Source organism: Macaca mulatta, chromosome 17 (assembly GCF_049350105.2).
Source record: "Macaca mulatta isolate MMU2019108-1 chromosome 17, T2T-MMU8v2.0, whole genome shotgun sequence".
NCBI classification, from domain to species: domain Eukaryota; kingdom Metazoa; phylum Chordata; class Mammalia; order Primates; family Cercopithecidae; genus Macaca; species Macaca mulatta.
The window spans coordinates 7,169,794-7,183,424 of record NC_133422.1 but is presented as its reverse complement, the minus strand read 5'-3'; the positions used below and the strand labels follow the sequence as shown (position 1 = coordinate 7,183,424).

At 39.0% G+C, this 13,631-nt stretch overlaps 1 protein-coding gene across 21 annotated transcripts in view; it reads left to right on the top strand.

Annotated features, from left to right (window-relative positions):
- Positions 1-13,631, top strand: part of USP12 (ubiquitin specific peptidase 12) — a 173,806-nt gene that overhangs the window by 144,310 nt on the left and 15,865 nt on the right. For all 21 annotated transcript variants that reach the window (XM_077974305.1, XM_077974297.1, XM_077974307.1 and 18 more), the window contains 3 exons: positions 678-907; positions 6,324-6,400; positions 6,518-6,601. In XM_077974305.1, the coding sequence (XP_077830431.1) occupies positions 695-907; positions 6,324-6,400; positions 6,518-6,601 (374 nt within the window). In that variant the 5' untranslated portion in view covers positions 678-694. The remainder of the gene's footprint in view (positions 1-677; positions 908-6,323; positions 6,401-6,517; positions 6,602-13,631) is intronic.

Here is a 13,631-nt window from a genome sequence, read left to right as displayed (position 1 = left end):
ATGTTAGCACCACCAGTATTTCAATTATATTTACTCACTTGTGTAACTGCAGGAAATGTTTCTTGGAATTACAAAATCTCACATTTGGAAGGGACTTGAGATTACCTAGATTACATAGATAATTCTTGATAACATGATTCTTAAACCTGACTCTGCATTAGAGTTAGTTGGAGGAGCTTTGAAAAGCCCCACGTTCTGGCCTCACCCCTTACCAACTGAATCAGAATCCCTGGGATGTACGGTTCAGTAATTTATTTTTAATAAACTTTGTGGTGGGTCTTAAGCAGTTGGCTTGGCATTGGCAAATGGTTGTCCAATTTCTGCATTAAAGCTTGCCACGTTGAAATATTTGTGGAATAATAGGTTAGGTAAGCTAATAAGCAATTTCTTCTTAAATTCTCAGTATCTGTTTTGCTAATTATGAGGATAGGTTTTGCCCTTTTCTCATGGGTCAATTAGTAGTATGTTTAAACAAGATTTTCATTAATTTTACATTTATTTTCCCCAAATACAGATAAAAGTTTTAGATGTGAAAGTTATTTATTTGTTATACATTACAAAAACCTTGTGCATTTATATTTTAGTTTTGACCCAATACTAGATATTCTTTTATAAATGGTTTTTTTATGAAGTTTTAATTCTGAAATAATTATCTAATGTTATGTTTTTATTTTCAGAGCTTTTTGACAACTACATGCAACAAGATGCCCATGAATTCTTAAATTACCTGCTAAATACAATTGCTGATATTTTACAAGAAGAGAGAAAGCAGGAAAAACAAAATGGTCGCTTACCTAATGGTAATATTGACAATGAAAATAATAACAGCACACCAGACCCAACGTGGGTTCATGAGATTTTTCAGGGAACATTAACTAATGAAACCAGATGTCTTACTTGTGAAACTGTAAGTATATCATACAATTTTGTATAGAGAAAAATTGAATCATTACGTTAAAGGTTGTTCTTTGAGAAAGAGAAGAATGGAAGATGAACTTGAAAGTTGTAATTCTTAAATATTGGAGTTAAAGATGGGTTTTTCAGTTAAAAGGACTCCATCTGTATTCTTAATGTAATGTTGCTTATTGACAATGAATACCTGAGGTGATAGAAAGATGTCGTAGCTTGAACTGTTTGATTTTCTTTCAGTTTAGGAGGCCACAGACCATGTTGTGAAAATTATGTCTTAGGACAAAATCTCATAGGATCATACCGATCAGGGAGGCATACTAATTTGTTTTTCCTTTTTCTACAATTACCTTTAGTATCCATTGTTGGAATTAAAAACTAAAGCATACAGTGTCCCTCAAGGAGGGGAAGATACCCCACTTGCTGTACACTTTGTAAAGATGAAGCTTGAAAATCGTTACACCCAGGCTGGAGTGCAGTAGCCTTGACTTCCTGGGCTCAAGCAATCCTTCCATCTAAGCCTCATAAGTAGCAAGGGCCACCAGCACGTGCCACCATGCCCAGCTAATTTTTGAATTTTTATTTTTTGTAGAGACGGGTCTTACTGTGTTGCTCAGGCTGGTCTTGAACTCCTGGGTTCAAGCAGTCTTTCTGCTTTGGCCTCTCAAAGTGCTGGGATGACAGGTGTGAGCCATCATGCCCGGCCAGTCATGTTCTTTAAAGCATTTTCCCCGCTCAGTGCAGAATCCGGTTTGGAGGGGGGCATTGCATTTAGTTGTTTCTTTAGCCTTTTTTAACCTGAAACATTTACATGGTCTTTTTTTTTTGTTATAACATGGAGATTTTTTAGGAATATGCCTCCCCAGACTTTTTAAAATGAGATGTTCTCATATTTAGTTTCTCTGATGTTTCTTCCTAATTAGATACAGATTATGCATTCATGGCTATAATAATACATCGTTCATGTTGTGTTCTTCTTGGGGCATCACATCTGTAGGCACACACTATCCATCGTCCTCTCGTTGGTGAAATTAATTTTTGATCACCCAGTCAAGGTAGTGGTGTTTCTCCATTTGATTTATTTATTCGGAGACAGGTTTTTGCTCTGTTTCCCAGACTTTAGTGCATGACACTGTTATAGATCATTATAGCCTCAGACTCCTGGGCTCAAGTGATTCTCCTGCCTCAGCCTTCTGAGTAAGTAGGACTACAGTGCCTGCCATCACCCCCAGCTAGTTTTTAAATTTTTTGTAGAGACAGGGTCTTGCTGTGTTACTCAGGCTGGTCTCGAACTCCTGCCCTCAAGCAACCCACCTGCCTCAGCCTCCTAGAGTGTTGGGATTACAGGCATGATCCACCGTGCTGGGCCAGTTGTTCCATTTTATGATGACTTTTTTTTTTTTTTAAATCCCCTTGCAATTAATAGGCAGTGTGGGGGGAGACACAAGTACTTCCCTCCTCATCGAAATCTCGCCCAAGATTCAGCATGCCTTTATGATTTTGCCTGATCTCGTCTTTACTATGACAGTTGCGCTGCTAGGTTTTCATAACATTGGAAAAGAGGATCCACAGGCAAGAAAGCTGAGTCCTGTAAAGTCTCCATAGTTTTGCCTTTTCCAGAATATCGTGTAGTTGAAATCATATAGGATGCAGCCTGTTTGGATTGGCTTCTTCCACTTAGCAATATGCATTTAAGGTTCTTCCATGTCTTTTTATGGCTTGATAACTCATTTCTTTAATTTTCGGCCGAGCAACATTCCACCGTATGCATGTGCTGCAGGTTTTAAAGTTCATTCACTTACTGAAGGACGTCTTGGTTGCTTCCAGGTTTTGCCAATTATAAATAAAGCTCTATAAACATTTGTGTGCAGGCTTTTGTGTGGATGTGAGTTTTTACTTCCTTTTTGTAAATATCAAGGAGCATGATCACTGGATTATATGGTGAGAGTATGTTTAGTTTGATAAGAAACCAACATTCTGTCTTCCACGGTGGCTGTACCATTTTTCCTGCTTACCAGCAGTGAATGAGAGTTCTTGTTTCTCCACATCCTTGCTGACATTTGGTGTTGTCAGTTGGATTTTGGCCATTCTAATAAGTGTGTAGTGTTATCTCATGTTAATTTGCAAGGCCCTAATGACCTTGATCGTTAGGTCATAAGTTGATCGTCTTTTCATCTGCTTATTTATCATCTATATATCTTTAGTGACGTGTCCAGATCTTTTGTCTATTTTTTTAAATCAGACTGTTTGTTTTCTTTGAGTATTGTTGAATTTTAAGTGGGTTTTTTTGGGGGGTATAATTTTGGATACTAGTTCATAAATCAGGTGGGTTTTTTGCGAATATTTTCTCCCAGTCCGTGTTTTTCATTCTTTTAGCACTGTTTTTGGCAGAGCAGAAGTTTTGTTTGTTTGTTTGTTTGTTTGTTTGAGATGGAGTTTCGCTCTTGTTGCCCAGGCTGGTGTGCAGTGGCGTGATCTCAGCTCACTGCCACCTCCGCCTCTGGGTTCAAGTGATTCACCTGCCTCAGCCTCCCAAGTAGTTGGGATTACATGCATGCACCACCATACCTGGCTAATTTTGTATTTTTAGTAGGGACGGGGTTTCTCCATGTTGGTCAGGCTGGTGTTGAACTCCCGAACTCAAGTGATCCGCCCACCTTACCCTTCCAAAGTGCTGGAATTACAGGCGTGAGCCACCGGGCCTGGCTGGCAGAGCAGAAGTTTTTAATGTTTTAATAAAGTCCAACTTTTTCTTCCATGCATTATACTTTTGGTGTTGTATCTAAAAAGTCATCAATAAACTAAACGTCCCTTAGAATTTCTCCTATGTTATCTTCTAGGAATTGTATAGTTTTTCATTTTTAAATTTATGTCTATGATCTTTTTTGAGTTAATTTCTGTATAAGGTATTATAAGGTTTATTCTGGGTTAATTTTTTTGCATGTGGATGTCTATCTGCTCCAGCATCATTTGTTGAAAAGATGATTCTCCATTGAATTGCCTTTGCTCCTTTGTCAAAGATGAGTTGACTCTATTTGTGTGAGCATGTTTCTGGGCACTCTCTTCTGTCCTGTTGGTCTGTATATCTGTTCTTTCCCCATTACCATGCTGTCTTGATTACCGTAGCTTTAGAGTAAGTCTTAAAGTCAGGTAGTCTTGGTCCTCTGACTTTGTTCTTCTTCAATATTTTGTTGGCTTTTCTGGGTCTTTTGCCTCTCCATGTAAACTTTAGAATCAAGTTTGTCGATATCCACAAAATAACTTGCTGGGATTTTGATAAGGATTTTGCTGAACCTATAGATCAAGTTGAGAAAAAAATATCTTGACAAAATTGAGTCTTCTTATCCAAGTATATGCACTATCTCCCCTTATTTACCACTTTTTTTGCTATCTTTCATTGGAGTTTGGTAGTTCTTCCTCGTATCAATGCCACGCGTGTTGTGTTAGATTTCTATTTAAGTATTCATTTTTGGGGGTGCTAAGCACCAACTATGCCAGGTAGAAGATGGTAGATGAGTAAGACATAAGCCTCTGATCTCAAGATACTCCTGTGGTAATGAAGACTGGCAAACCAGTGTTCAGGCAATTCCAGTACAGTGTGTTATTGTATGTGTATGCACAGGATGCCATGCCAGCCAGAGAATGGTAGACCTAATCCAGGTGGGAGTGGGAAGGATTTGGACAGGTGAGGGACGGGCTTCCTGGAGGAGCTTATGCTTGTATTTTAGAAATGCAACTGGTAACGTCTCAGGTGGTAGGAAGCTGGTGTCTGCAACACCCTTTTCTGGTGTTCTCTATGAGGGTTCCTTCTCAGTCTCATTCATTGGCTTCTCTTTTTCCATTCTTTAAATGTGGGTGTTCCCCAGGTTTCATTGTCGGTTGCTTCTCACTCTGCATTGGGAGGATCATGATCCTGTTCCATTTTATTATCACATGTGCTGATGAGTCTCAACTCCAGATCTCCATCCTAGACTTCTTCCCTGAGTTTTAGACTAGGATCTCCCCATATTGTGTATGACGTGACATTAGGACATATTAGTCCAATAGCAGCCAGATGTCTTCACAACCACTTTGGAGAGTGAAATACTGCCCTACTTGGTGACCACTTGGCACCAACCCAATTGCAAATATAAACGTAGTAATTCATGCGCCCAGGTGATCTAGAACATCCTTGTGTCTAGGTTTTTACATGATCATAAAAGTGAACATTTCAAATGACCCCTGAGGCAGTGTCTGAGGACTTCTTTTTGAGGAATACAGAATTGATTTTGAGAAACACCAGACTGTATAACTTTTACTTCTCTATAGCTTACATGTAAATTCCTGCCTGATCTGGCTTTAGCCTACCTCTGCCATACTATCTCTTGTCACCCTACCCACTTTTCTACAAAATTGATGTATTTTCCTTAAACATATCATGTTCTCTTTTTTTTCTCTCTGAGTTGTCTGTGTTTCCCCTTCTTTTTCACCAGACTTTTTGAGACTCAGGTCAGTTAATCTTGTAGTGTTAATGTATCTTCCATCGCACAGTGGAATGGCATCTTAGAGAAGGGGTTTAGGTCCTACGGTTAGCTTAATGTTGAAGTCAAGGAAAGTCAAAATCACCATTGGAACTCCCTTCAACTGTCTATAAAATACGCTCTGCACAGTACCCTGGTTTACTTACATTTGCATAAATACATACTATGTACAGCCACATGTTCTATGACAACTTACTGAGCTTATAATCTCGATGCAGTATTAAAATGGGATGGTGTTTGCTTAACTGAGTGGATGAGAGGCCCAGGGAGCTGAGTCAGACGTATCTTCTGTTGCACATGTACCTTCAGGATGGACTTGCTGATAGATATAGCTAGGAAGATTTATGTCTAAAGTTCTGTCCTATTCCAATTCACATGAGCAAGTGATAACTTTCTAAGATTATTTACCCATAAATCAAACAAAACTTTATATTACATTTTTAGGAGAAATAAAGTCAGTCACAAATGAAGAATGTAATTTAACATTTTGGGCTAAATTTTTTTTTTTAATGACAGAACAATACAGATGTCCTGTGTGAAGCATTTTTGTTCAGTCTTGGCCTATGTTTTTTTAAGAATCAGTGTGTATGGTACAGTTTATTTCATGCTTTAAAATAACACAAAGACTTTGGAAAATCATGAACTCTCACATCATACTAGCCTTTGCCAGAGAGAGTCAGTCAAAAGTGTACTTTGGTGTTTTATTTATACATCTGGTATGGGTTGTTTATTCAATGTCCTTTTGGATAATCCAAATTAAGTAGTTTTCTTTTGAACTTGAGGGAAAAGAATTGTTTACTTACTAATAGTAATAGAATGCATTTAATTCTGTTAATTGGGAACTGTGGTTTACTAGTATTTGAAAAAATCAAAGATAATTCACTATTTTTACAGATAAGCAGCAAAGATGAAGATTTTTTAGACCTTTCTGTTGACGTGGAACAAAATACATCAATTACTCACTGCTTAAGGTATATGTAGAATTATTTAGTTTGAAATTTAATAATTATTTTTAGTCTGGAATATTTTTTAAATGGATAATGATTTCCTGGTATCTACAAAATAAATTTGTTTTGAATTTCACACAGGGGTTTCAGCAACACAGAAACTCTATGCAGTGAATACAAGTATTACTGTGAAGAGTGTCGCAGCAAACAGGAAGCACACAAACGGTAATTTAGTGCTTTATGGATTTTTAAGTGATTTTTTTTTTTTTGCAATTGGTTTTGGAGGTGGGCTTGGAAAAACAATCTAGGAAAATTTAAATTGAGTAAAAATTCTTAATTCTGTCACTAACAGTTAATGTTCATTAAGTATTACTAGGTAAATGATATTCTACTTGATGTTTCTTTTACAAAAACTCTGTACCCTCAAGTGATTTCCTATGTCTAGCAATTATTTAATCATCATAAACCAGTACAGCTAAAATATTTGGCTTTGAGGCTTTCCTGATGATGTAAACTTTTTTCTTGGTGAAGAGAGTTGAGGGAGATAGGACTCCCCATTCTCCATCCCCCACACCCCCAGTTTCTGCTTTTCCTACATAGGATGTTGTACATTCTCTTAGCGTGTTATTGTAAGACTGGTTTGGTATCAATAAATGGAATAATAAACATCATCATCATCATCATCATCATTACTTCTTATTTTGAAACAATCTCAAACTCAGAAAAGTTGCATGAATAGACCAAGAAAGCTTTTTTACCCTAAATCATTTGAAGGTGAGTTACTAATATGTACCTCATGGCCCCTGGCACTTTAATAGATATTTCCCAGTAACAGGGACGTTCTCCTATGTTCCCACATCCATCCAAATCAGGAAAGTAACACTGACATGCTACTGTTACCACAAACCTTATTTTGGTATCACAGGATGTCCTGGTAATGACCTTTATAGAAGAAGGATTCTGTTCAGAATCCCCCATTACATTTAGCATTCGGTCTCTTTAGTCTTTTTCAATTTGGAACAGTTTCTCAGTCCTTTCTTGACATTAATGATACTTTTGAAAATCGTAAGTTAGTTATTTTGTAGAATGTCCCTCTTTGGAGTTTGTCTCATGTTTTGCTGTGGTTAGATTCAGGTTATGTATCTTGGACAGGAATCTTACAGTGTTTTTCTCATCGTGTCCTGTTAAGTAGCATATGTGACTTGATTTGTGCCGTGTGTTGGGGGTATCCCCAAGATCACTCCTAGGACAGGTGATTTCCTAGAAGGACTCACAGTGCTCAACACCCAGGCATGCTCACAGCTAAGATTTATTACAGGAACTGGATACAAAACAGTCAGCAAAGAGAAAACCAGGCAAGTGCCCGGAAGTAACTGTCCCAGTGGAGTCACAAAAGACAGTTAATTCTTCCCACATTGAATTGTGACAACACAGGAAGCTCATTACAGACTGAGTGCCCTGAGTTTTTATTTGGGGCTAGTCATGCAGGTACCCTCTGCCTACCATGCCCCCGAATTCCAGACTCCCAGAAAGAAAGCAGGAGTTCAGCATAAACTGTCTTGTTTGTTCAAACAATTTAGGCACAGCGAGACACTTATTATTTGGCAAGCGGTGGGAACATGTCCGAAATCCAAGTTTCCAGATGCTAAAAGGACCATCCACGCAAGCAGGCCTTTCTAAGGATAGTTTGAGGCGATGTGAATCCCTTTCTGAACCTCCCATTACTGTTCTTGGCTGTTGTTGAATGTTTGAGTGAAAGTTGCCCAGATGTTTTACAGAGTTCTTCATGTTAATCTTTACTTTTTCTCGTTGTAATTTAGAAGTGTTTTGTGTAGAAGTATTTTGAGATTGTAAATATTTCATTCTTCATTGAACTTTCATTTTATTCACTTTTAAAATCTTACAGTGGACTCAAAGGTTCCTGTTTTATTCAATGGATTGTTACCCATTAGCATTCTTACTTCCATGCTCACATTATCTACAATCTGGCCAGGGGGAGCTCCTCCAAGCTGGCTCTTCTCTTGATGTGCCCAGTCATTCTCCAGGATTTCTTTCCTTTCTGACTCAAGCTCTTCAGGCTTGTTTTGCTCTTTCTTTGCCCCTACTCTGGAATAAGCCATTTCTCCAAGGAGCCCTGGTTTCTCTTAGGGGAAAACGATAAACTAAGACCTTGTGTAGTTGGGCTCATTGCTATTGGAATGTCATTGTTCCTGAGCCTGCTTAGTGAGCAGAGCTAGAGGATAGATGAGTATTTATAAATATACACACACAATTTCATATCTGCATTTATTTCTCTTCTACATCTATTGATCTCTTTATCTGTATTGAAAACCATGAATACCCAGTGATAATCTTCTTGTAGCCACCACTGTAATATTTGTAATTCCTTTCTCCGACAGTACAGTTGGCTGCTCTTATCCTTACTGTATTTACTTATTTGGTCAGCGCACCTTTAGGTAACCCAGCTTGTTCTCTCTACCTTCCTGCCCCCACTCCCTGCATGCATATGCGCGTGAACACACAAACACACACACATCCTTCCCCACTATATTAACTTATTTGGTCGGTGCACTTTTTGGTAACCCAGCTTATTCTGTCTGCCTTCCTGCCCCCGCTCCCTGCATGCACACACATGCATAAACACACACACCCTTTTCTGCTTGGGCTTCGCCTTCTCCTGCCTGTACAGATGTCTGTTATTTGGCGCCATCAAATAGTTGAACCGAGTTGTTCTTTAAGGGAGGGGAAGAGCTCAGATTTTTAAGTGATTATGTTTTTGTTTTGGTCACAGACATTTCCTAGGAAGGGAAGTGTTTTTGGTAATGGACCACAGAATCAAAATAGATTACTCACTGTTTCTGTCCATTAGTGTATATGATGGGGAGCACCTCAAAGAAGTTTAATCAGAGGGATAGGGGCTAAGGCATTACATTCATCCTGAAAACGCCTTCGAAAGTACCTAAGACCATTGGATAAGTAAGAGTCAGGGACTAAATGTAGCTAAGAGAAATACACCTTTCAGACTACTGACTGTAGGGAGGAAGGCCCATCTGTGAGCAAAAGCCACCCTTTCCCTCGAATGATGGTTATACAAGTAATCACATGTGAGAAATTGAGAATTGTCTGTAAAATCGAGCTCTTTGTTTTAAAGATATGAAATTTTAATGTATTAGAAAATACATGAAGAATGTGTATTCTTTGTAAATAAATTAGAAAATACAGATAAATGTAAATCAAGAATCACTATAAAAGCTATAAAATGTTAACATTTTTGTATATATCTTAGATTTTTAAAGTGTGTATGTATATACATACATAGTCCCCAAAATGCTATCAAACTTTATGTGCAAGTTTGAAACTTTTTTCACTTAAAAAATTGCGACCATGTTAATGAAAAAATATTTTTATATCCTTAGGAGGTGGTGCATTGTGTGTGTGTCTGTGTGTGTGTGTGTAATTTTATATATATGTGTATATATGTGTGCATATATATAAAATATATATATATGTGCATGTATATATGTATATATTTTTTAAAGAGACAAAAGATCTCTCTCTGTCACCTAGACTGGAGTCCAGTGGTGCGATCTTAGCTCACTGTAGCTTCAGACTCCTGGGCTTAAATGATCCTCCTACCTCAGCCTTCTGTATAGCTGGGACTAGAGATGTGTGCCACCGCACCTGAATAATTTATTGAATTTTATTTTTATGCAGGATCTTGCTATGTTGCCTAGACTGGTCTTGATCTCCTGGCCTCAAACAGTCCTCCTTCCTCAGCCTCTGGTATGGCTGGAATTACAGGAGCCAGATACCACGCCTGCTGTGTAGTAGTTATTTTTTTTGTATGAACATACCATAGTACCATGTATCTACCAGTTGTCTAAATCTAACAATTTAGATTTTTTACACTGTTATGAACAGTAAACAGTTTTGTGTGTATATACACATATTCCCCACATATTTTTGGACACTTTGTAGGATGAATTATGCATAAGTTCCTGGAAAGACAACTTTACAGAAGTTACTTATTTCTCATTAGGATCTAGCATCAGCCTTTCTGATAATTTGTGGTGTGATATTGAGCAGTTTATTTAGTATTTTTGACCTTTACTTGGATGAATTCACTTCTGAAAGTTTATAGTTTTCAGTTTTGGAATAATAAGATAAGCTTGTGTTGAGTATACAGATCATAGTTCTTACTAAAAAACCAAAAATCAATTTGACGGCCAGACGTGGTGGCTCACACCTGTAATCCCAGCACTTTGGGAGGCCAGGGTGGGCAGATCGCCTAAGGTCAGGAGTTGAAGACCAGCCTGGCCAATATGGTGAAATGCCGTCTCTACTGAAAATAAAAAAATTAGCCAGGCATGGTGGCACACATCTGTAATCCCAGCTACTCTGGAGGCTGAGGCAAGAGAATTGCTTGAACCTGGGAGACAGGTGTCAGTGAGCGGAGATGGCATCACTGCACTGCAACCTGGGCAGCAGAGTGAGACTCTGTCTCAAAAAAAAAAAAAAAAAGAAAACATTCCATTATAATAGTATTAGAAACAATAAAATACTTAAGAATAAATTTACATGGCAGAAGACTTGTATATTGAAAATTGTAAGATGTTACTGAAAGAAATTAAGATACAAACAAATGGAAACACATCCTATGTTAGTGGATGGAAGACTTAATATTGTTAAAATGTCCATACTACCGAAAGCAATCTAGGGATTCAGTGCAGTCCCTATAAAAATTCCTATGGCATTTTCTGCAGAAATAGAAAAAAACATCCAAAAATCCATGTGGAATCACAAAAGACCCTAAATAGTTGAACAATCTTGAGAGAGAAGAACAAAACTGGAGGCATTAAACTTCTGATTTCAAAATATATTTCAAAAATACAGTAATTAAAACAGTATGCTACTGGCCTAAAGACATATGGACCAGGTGGAACAAAATGGCCCAGAAATAAAACCATACATATGCAGGCAACTGATCTTCAACAAGGGTGCCAAGAATACACAGTGGGAAAAGGATAATGTCTTCAGCAAATGGTGTTGGGAAAACTGAATATCCACACGAAAAAGAATAAAGTTGAACCCTTACCTTACATCATCTACAAAAATTAGCTCAAGATGGATTTAAGACCTAAAACTATAGAACTTTTTTATTTTCATTTTTTCCATCTCACTCTGTCGCCAGGCTGGAGTGCCTCCCCCTCCCGAATAGCTGGGACTGCAGGCACGCACCACTACACCTGGCCAATTTTTGTATTTTTAGTAGAGATGGGATTCCACCGTGTCTTGAACTCCTGACTTTAGGTGATCCACACACCTCAGCCTCCCAAAGTGCTGGGATTACAGGCATGAACCACTGCCAAATGTTAATTTCTTTCTTTTCTTTTCTTTTTTTTTTTTAGAGATGGAGTCTAGCTCTGTCGCCCAGGCTGTAGTGCAGTGGCATGATCTCAGCTCACTGCAACCTCTGCAACCTCTGCCTCCCAGGTTCAAGCGATTCTCCTGCCTCAGCCTCCTGAGTAGCTGGGACTATAGGCGTGCGCCACCACGCCCAGCTAATTTTTGTATTTTTAGTAGAGACGGGGTTACATCATCTTGGCCAGGATGGTCTCAATCTCTTGACCTCGTGATCTGCCCACCTCGGCCTCCCAAAGTGTTGGGATTACAGGCGTGAGCCACCACGCCCGGACAATAATTTGTTTGTGTGTGTGTGTGTATATAAATGCAAACATGGATTTATGAGTGACAAATTTCAAGTGCATATTTTTATTGTAGTTAAAAAGATAACAAAATACATAACCTAGTTTGAGACCAGCCTGGCCAACAAGGTGAAACCCCGTCTCTACTAAAAATACAAAATTTAGCCAGGCATGGTGGCAGGAGCCTGTAATCCCAGCTACTTGGGAGCCTGAGGCAGGAGAATCACTTGAACCTGGGAGGCAAAGGTTGCAGTGAGCCAAGATGGCGCCATTGCACTCCAGCCTGGGTGACAAGAGTGAGACTTCATATCAAAAAACAGAAAAAAAAAAAATCTCCCAGAAAGGTTCATCCTGAGAACACTGAAGAATGATTTTTGGGAATGTTAATGATGTACCACAAAATCCGTATTTTATGATCAAATGATTTGCTGTATAATATTTTATTTTAGATATTCATGCTCCTGAAGACTCACAGAATAAAGGAAACTTTATCCAGCCTTTTCCAGGATTTACTTGCACATAGACTCTGTTTATATAGCATGCCTATTGAACTTTGTAAATAGCGCAGTTCCGGAAAGATAGTGGTTTGGGAAATGTCACTCTAATGGTCATCTATACGTTTATCCCATGGGAGGTTAAAGCATAGAGGTGAGAGGACAGTGATCACCCTGGGGAACTGTAATGAGAAGGGATTGATGGCTGCTTCAGGTGTTGATTTCCTGTCCCTGGCTGCTGGCATGGGGGTGAGGGGGAGGCTGAGGCTGAGGTCTTAGAGAACAGCACATTGCATTTCACTGTACAGCACCTCGCAGATCCTGCGGTTTTTACAGATTGAAGGTTTGTGTCAACCGTGTGTTGAGCAAGTCTATCGGTGCAATTTTTCCAACAGCATGTGCGCACATTTCCTGTTTCTGTCACATTTTTGGTAATTCTTGCACTATTTCAAACTTTTTCATTATTATATTGTTACGGTGATATGTGATCAGTTATCGTTGATGTTACTATGTTAATTGTCTTGGGAGCACCATAAACTGCACCGGTTTAAGATGAAGAACTTGGCTAGGCACGGTGGCTCACACCTGTAATCCCGGCACTTTGGGAGGCTGAGGTGGGCAGATCATCTGAGGTCAGGAGTTGGAGACCAGCCTGACCAATGTGGTGAAACCCCATCTCTACTAAAAATAACAAAATTAGCCAGGTGTGGTGACACATGCCTGTAATCCCAGCAACTTGGGAGGCTGAGGCAGGAGAATCACTTGAACCCAGGAGGTGGAGGTTGTCGTGAGCCGAGATCGCGCCATCGCACTCCAGCCTGGGCAACAGGAGCGAAACTCCATTTCGAAAAAAAAAAGATGAACTTAAATGTTGTGTGTTATGACTGCTCCACCAACCTGACGTCTCCCCCACCACCACCTCTCTCTCGGGCCTCTTTATTCCCCGAGACACAACAATATTGAAATTAGGCCAGTTAATAACCTTACGTGGCTTCTAAGGGTTCAAGTGAAAAGAAATATTTGCATGTCTCTCACTTTAAATGAAAAGCTAGAAAT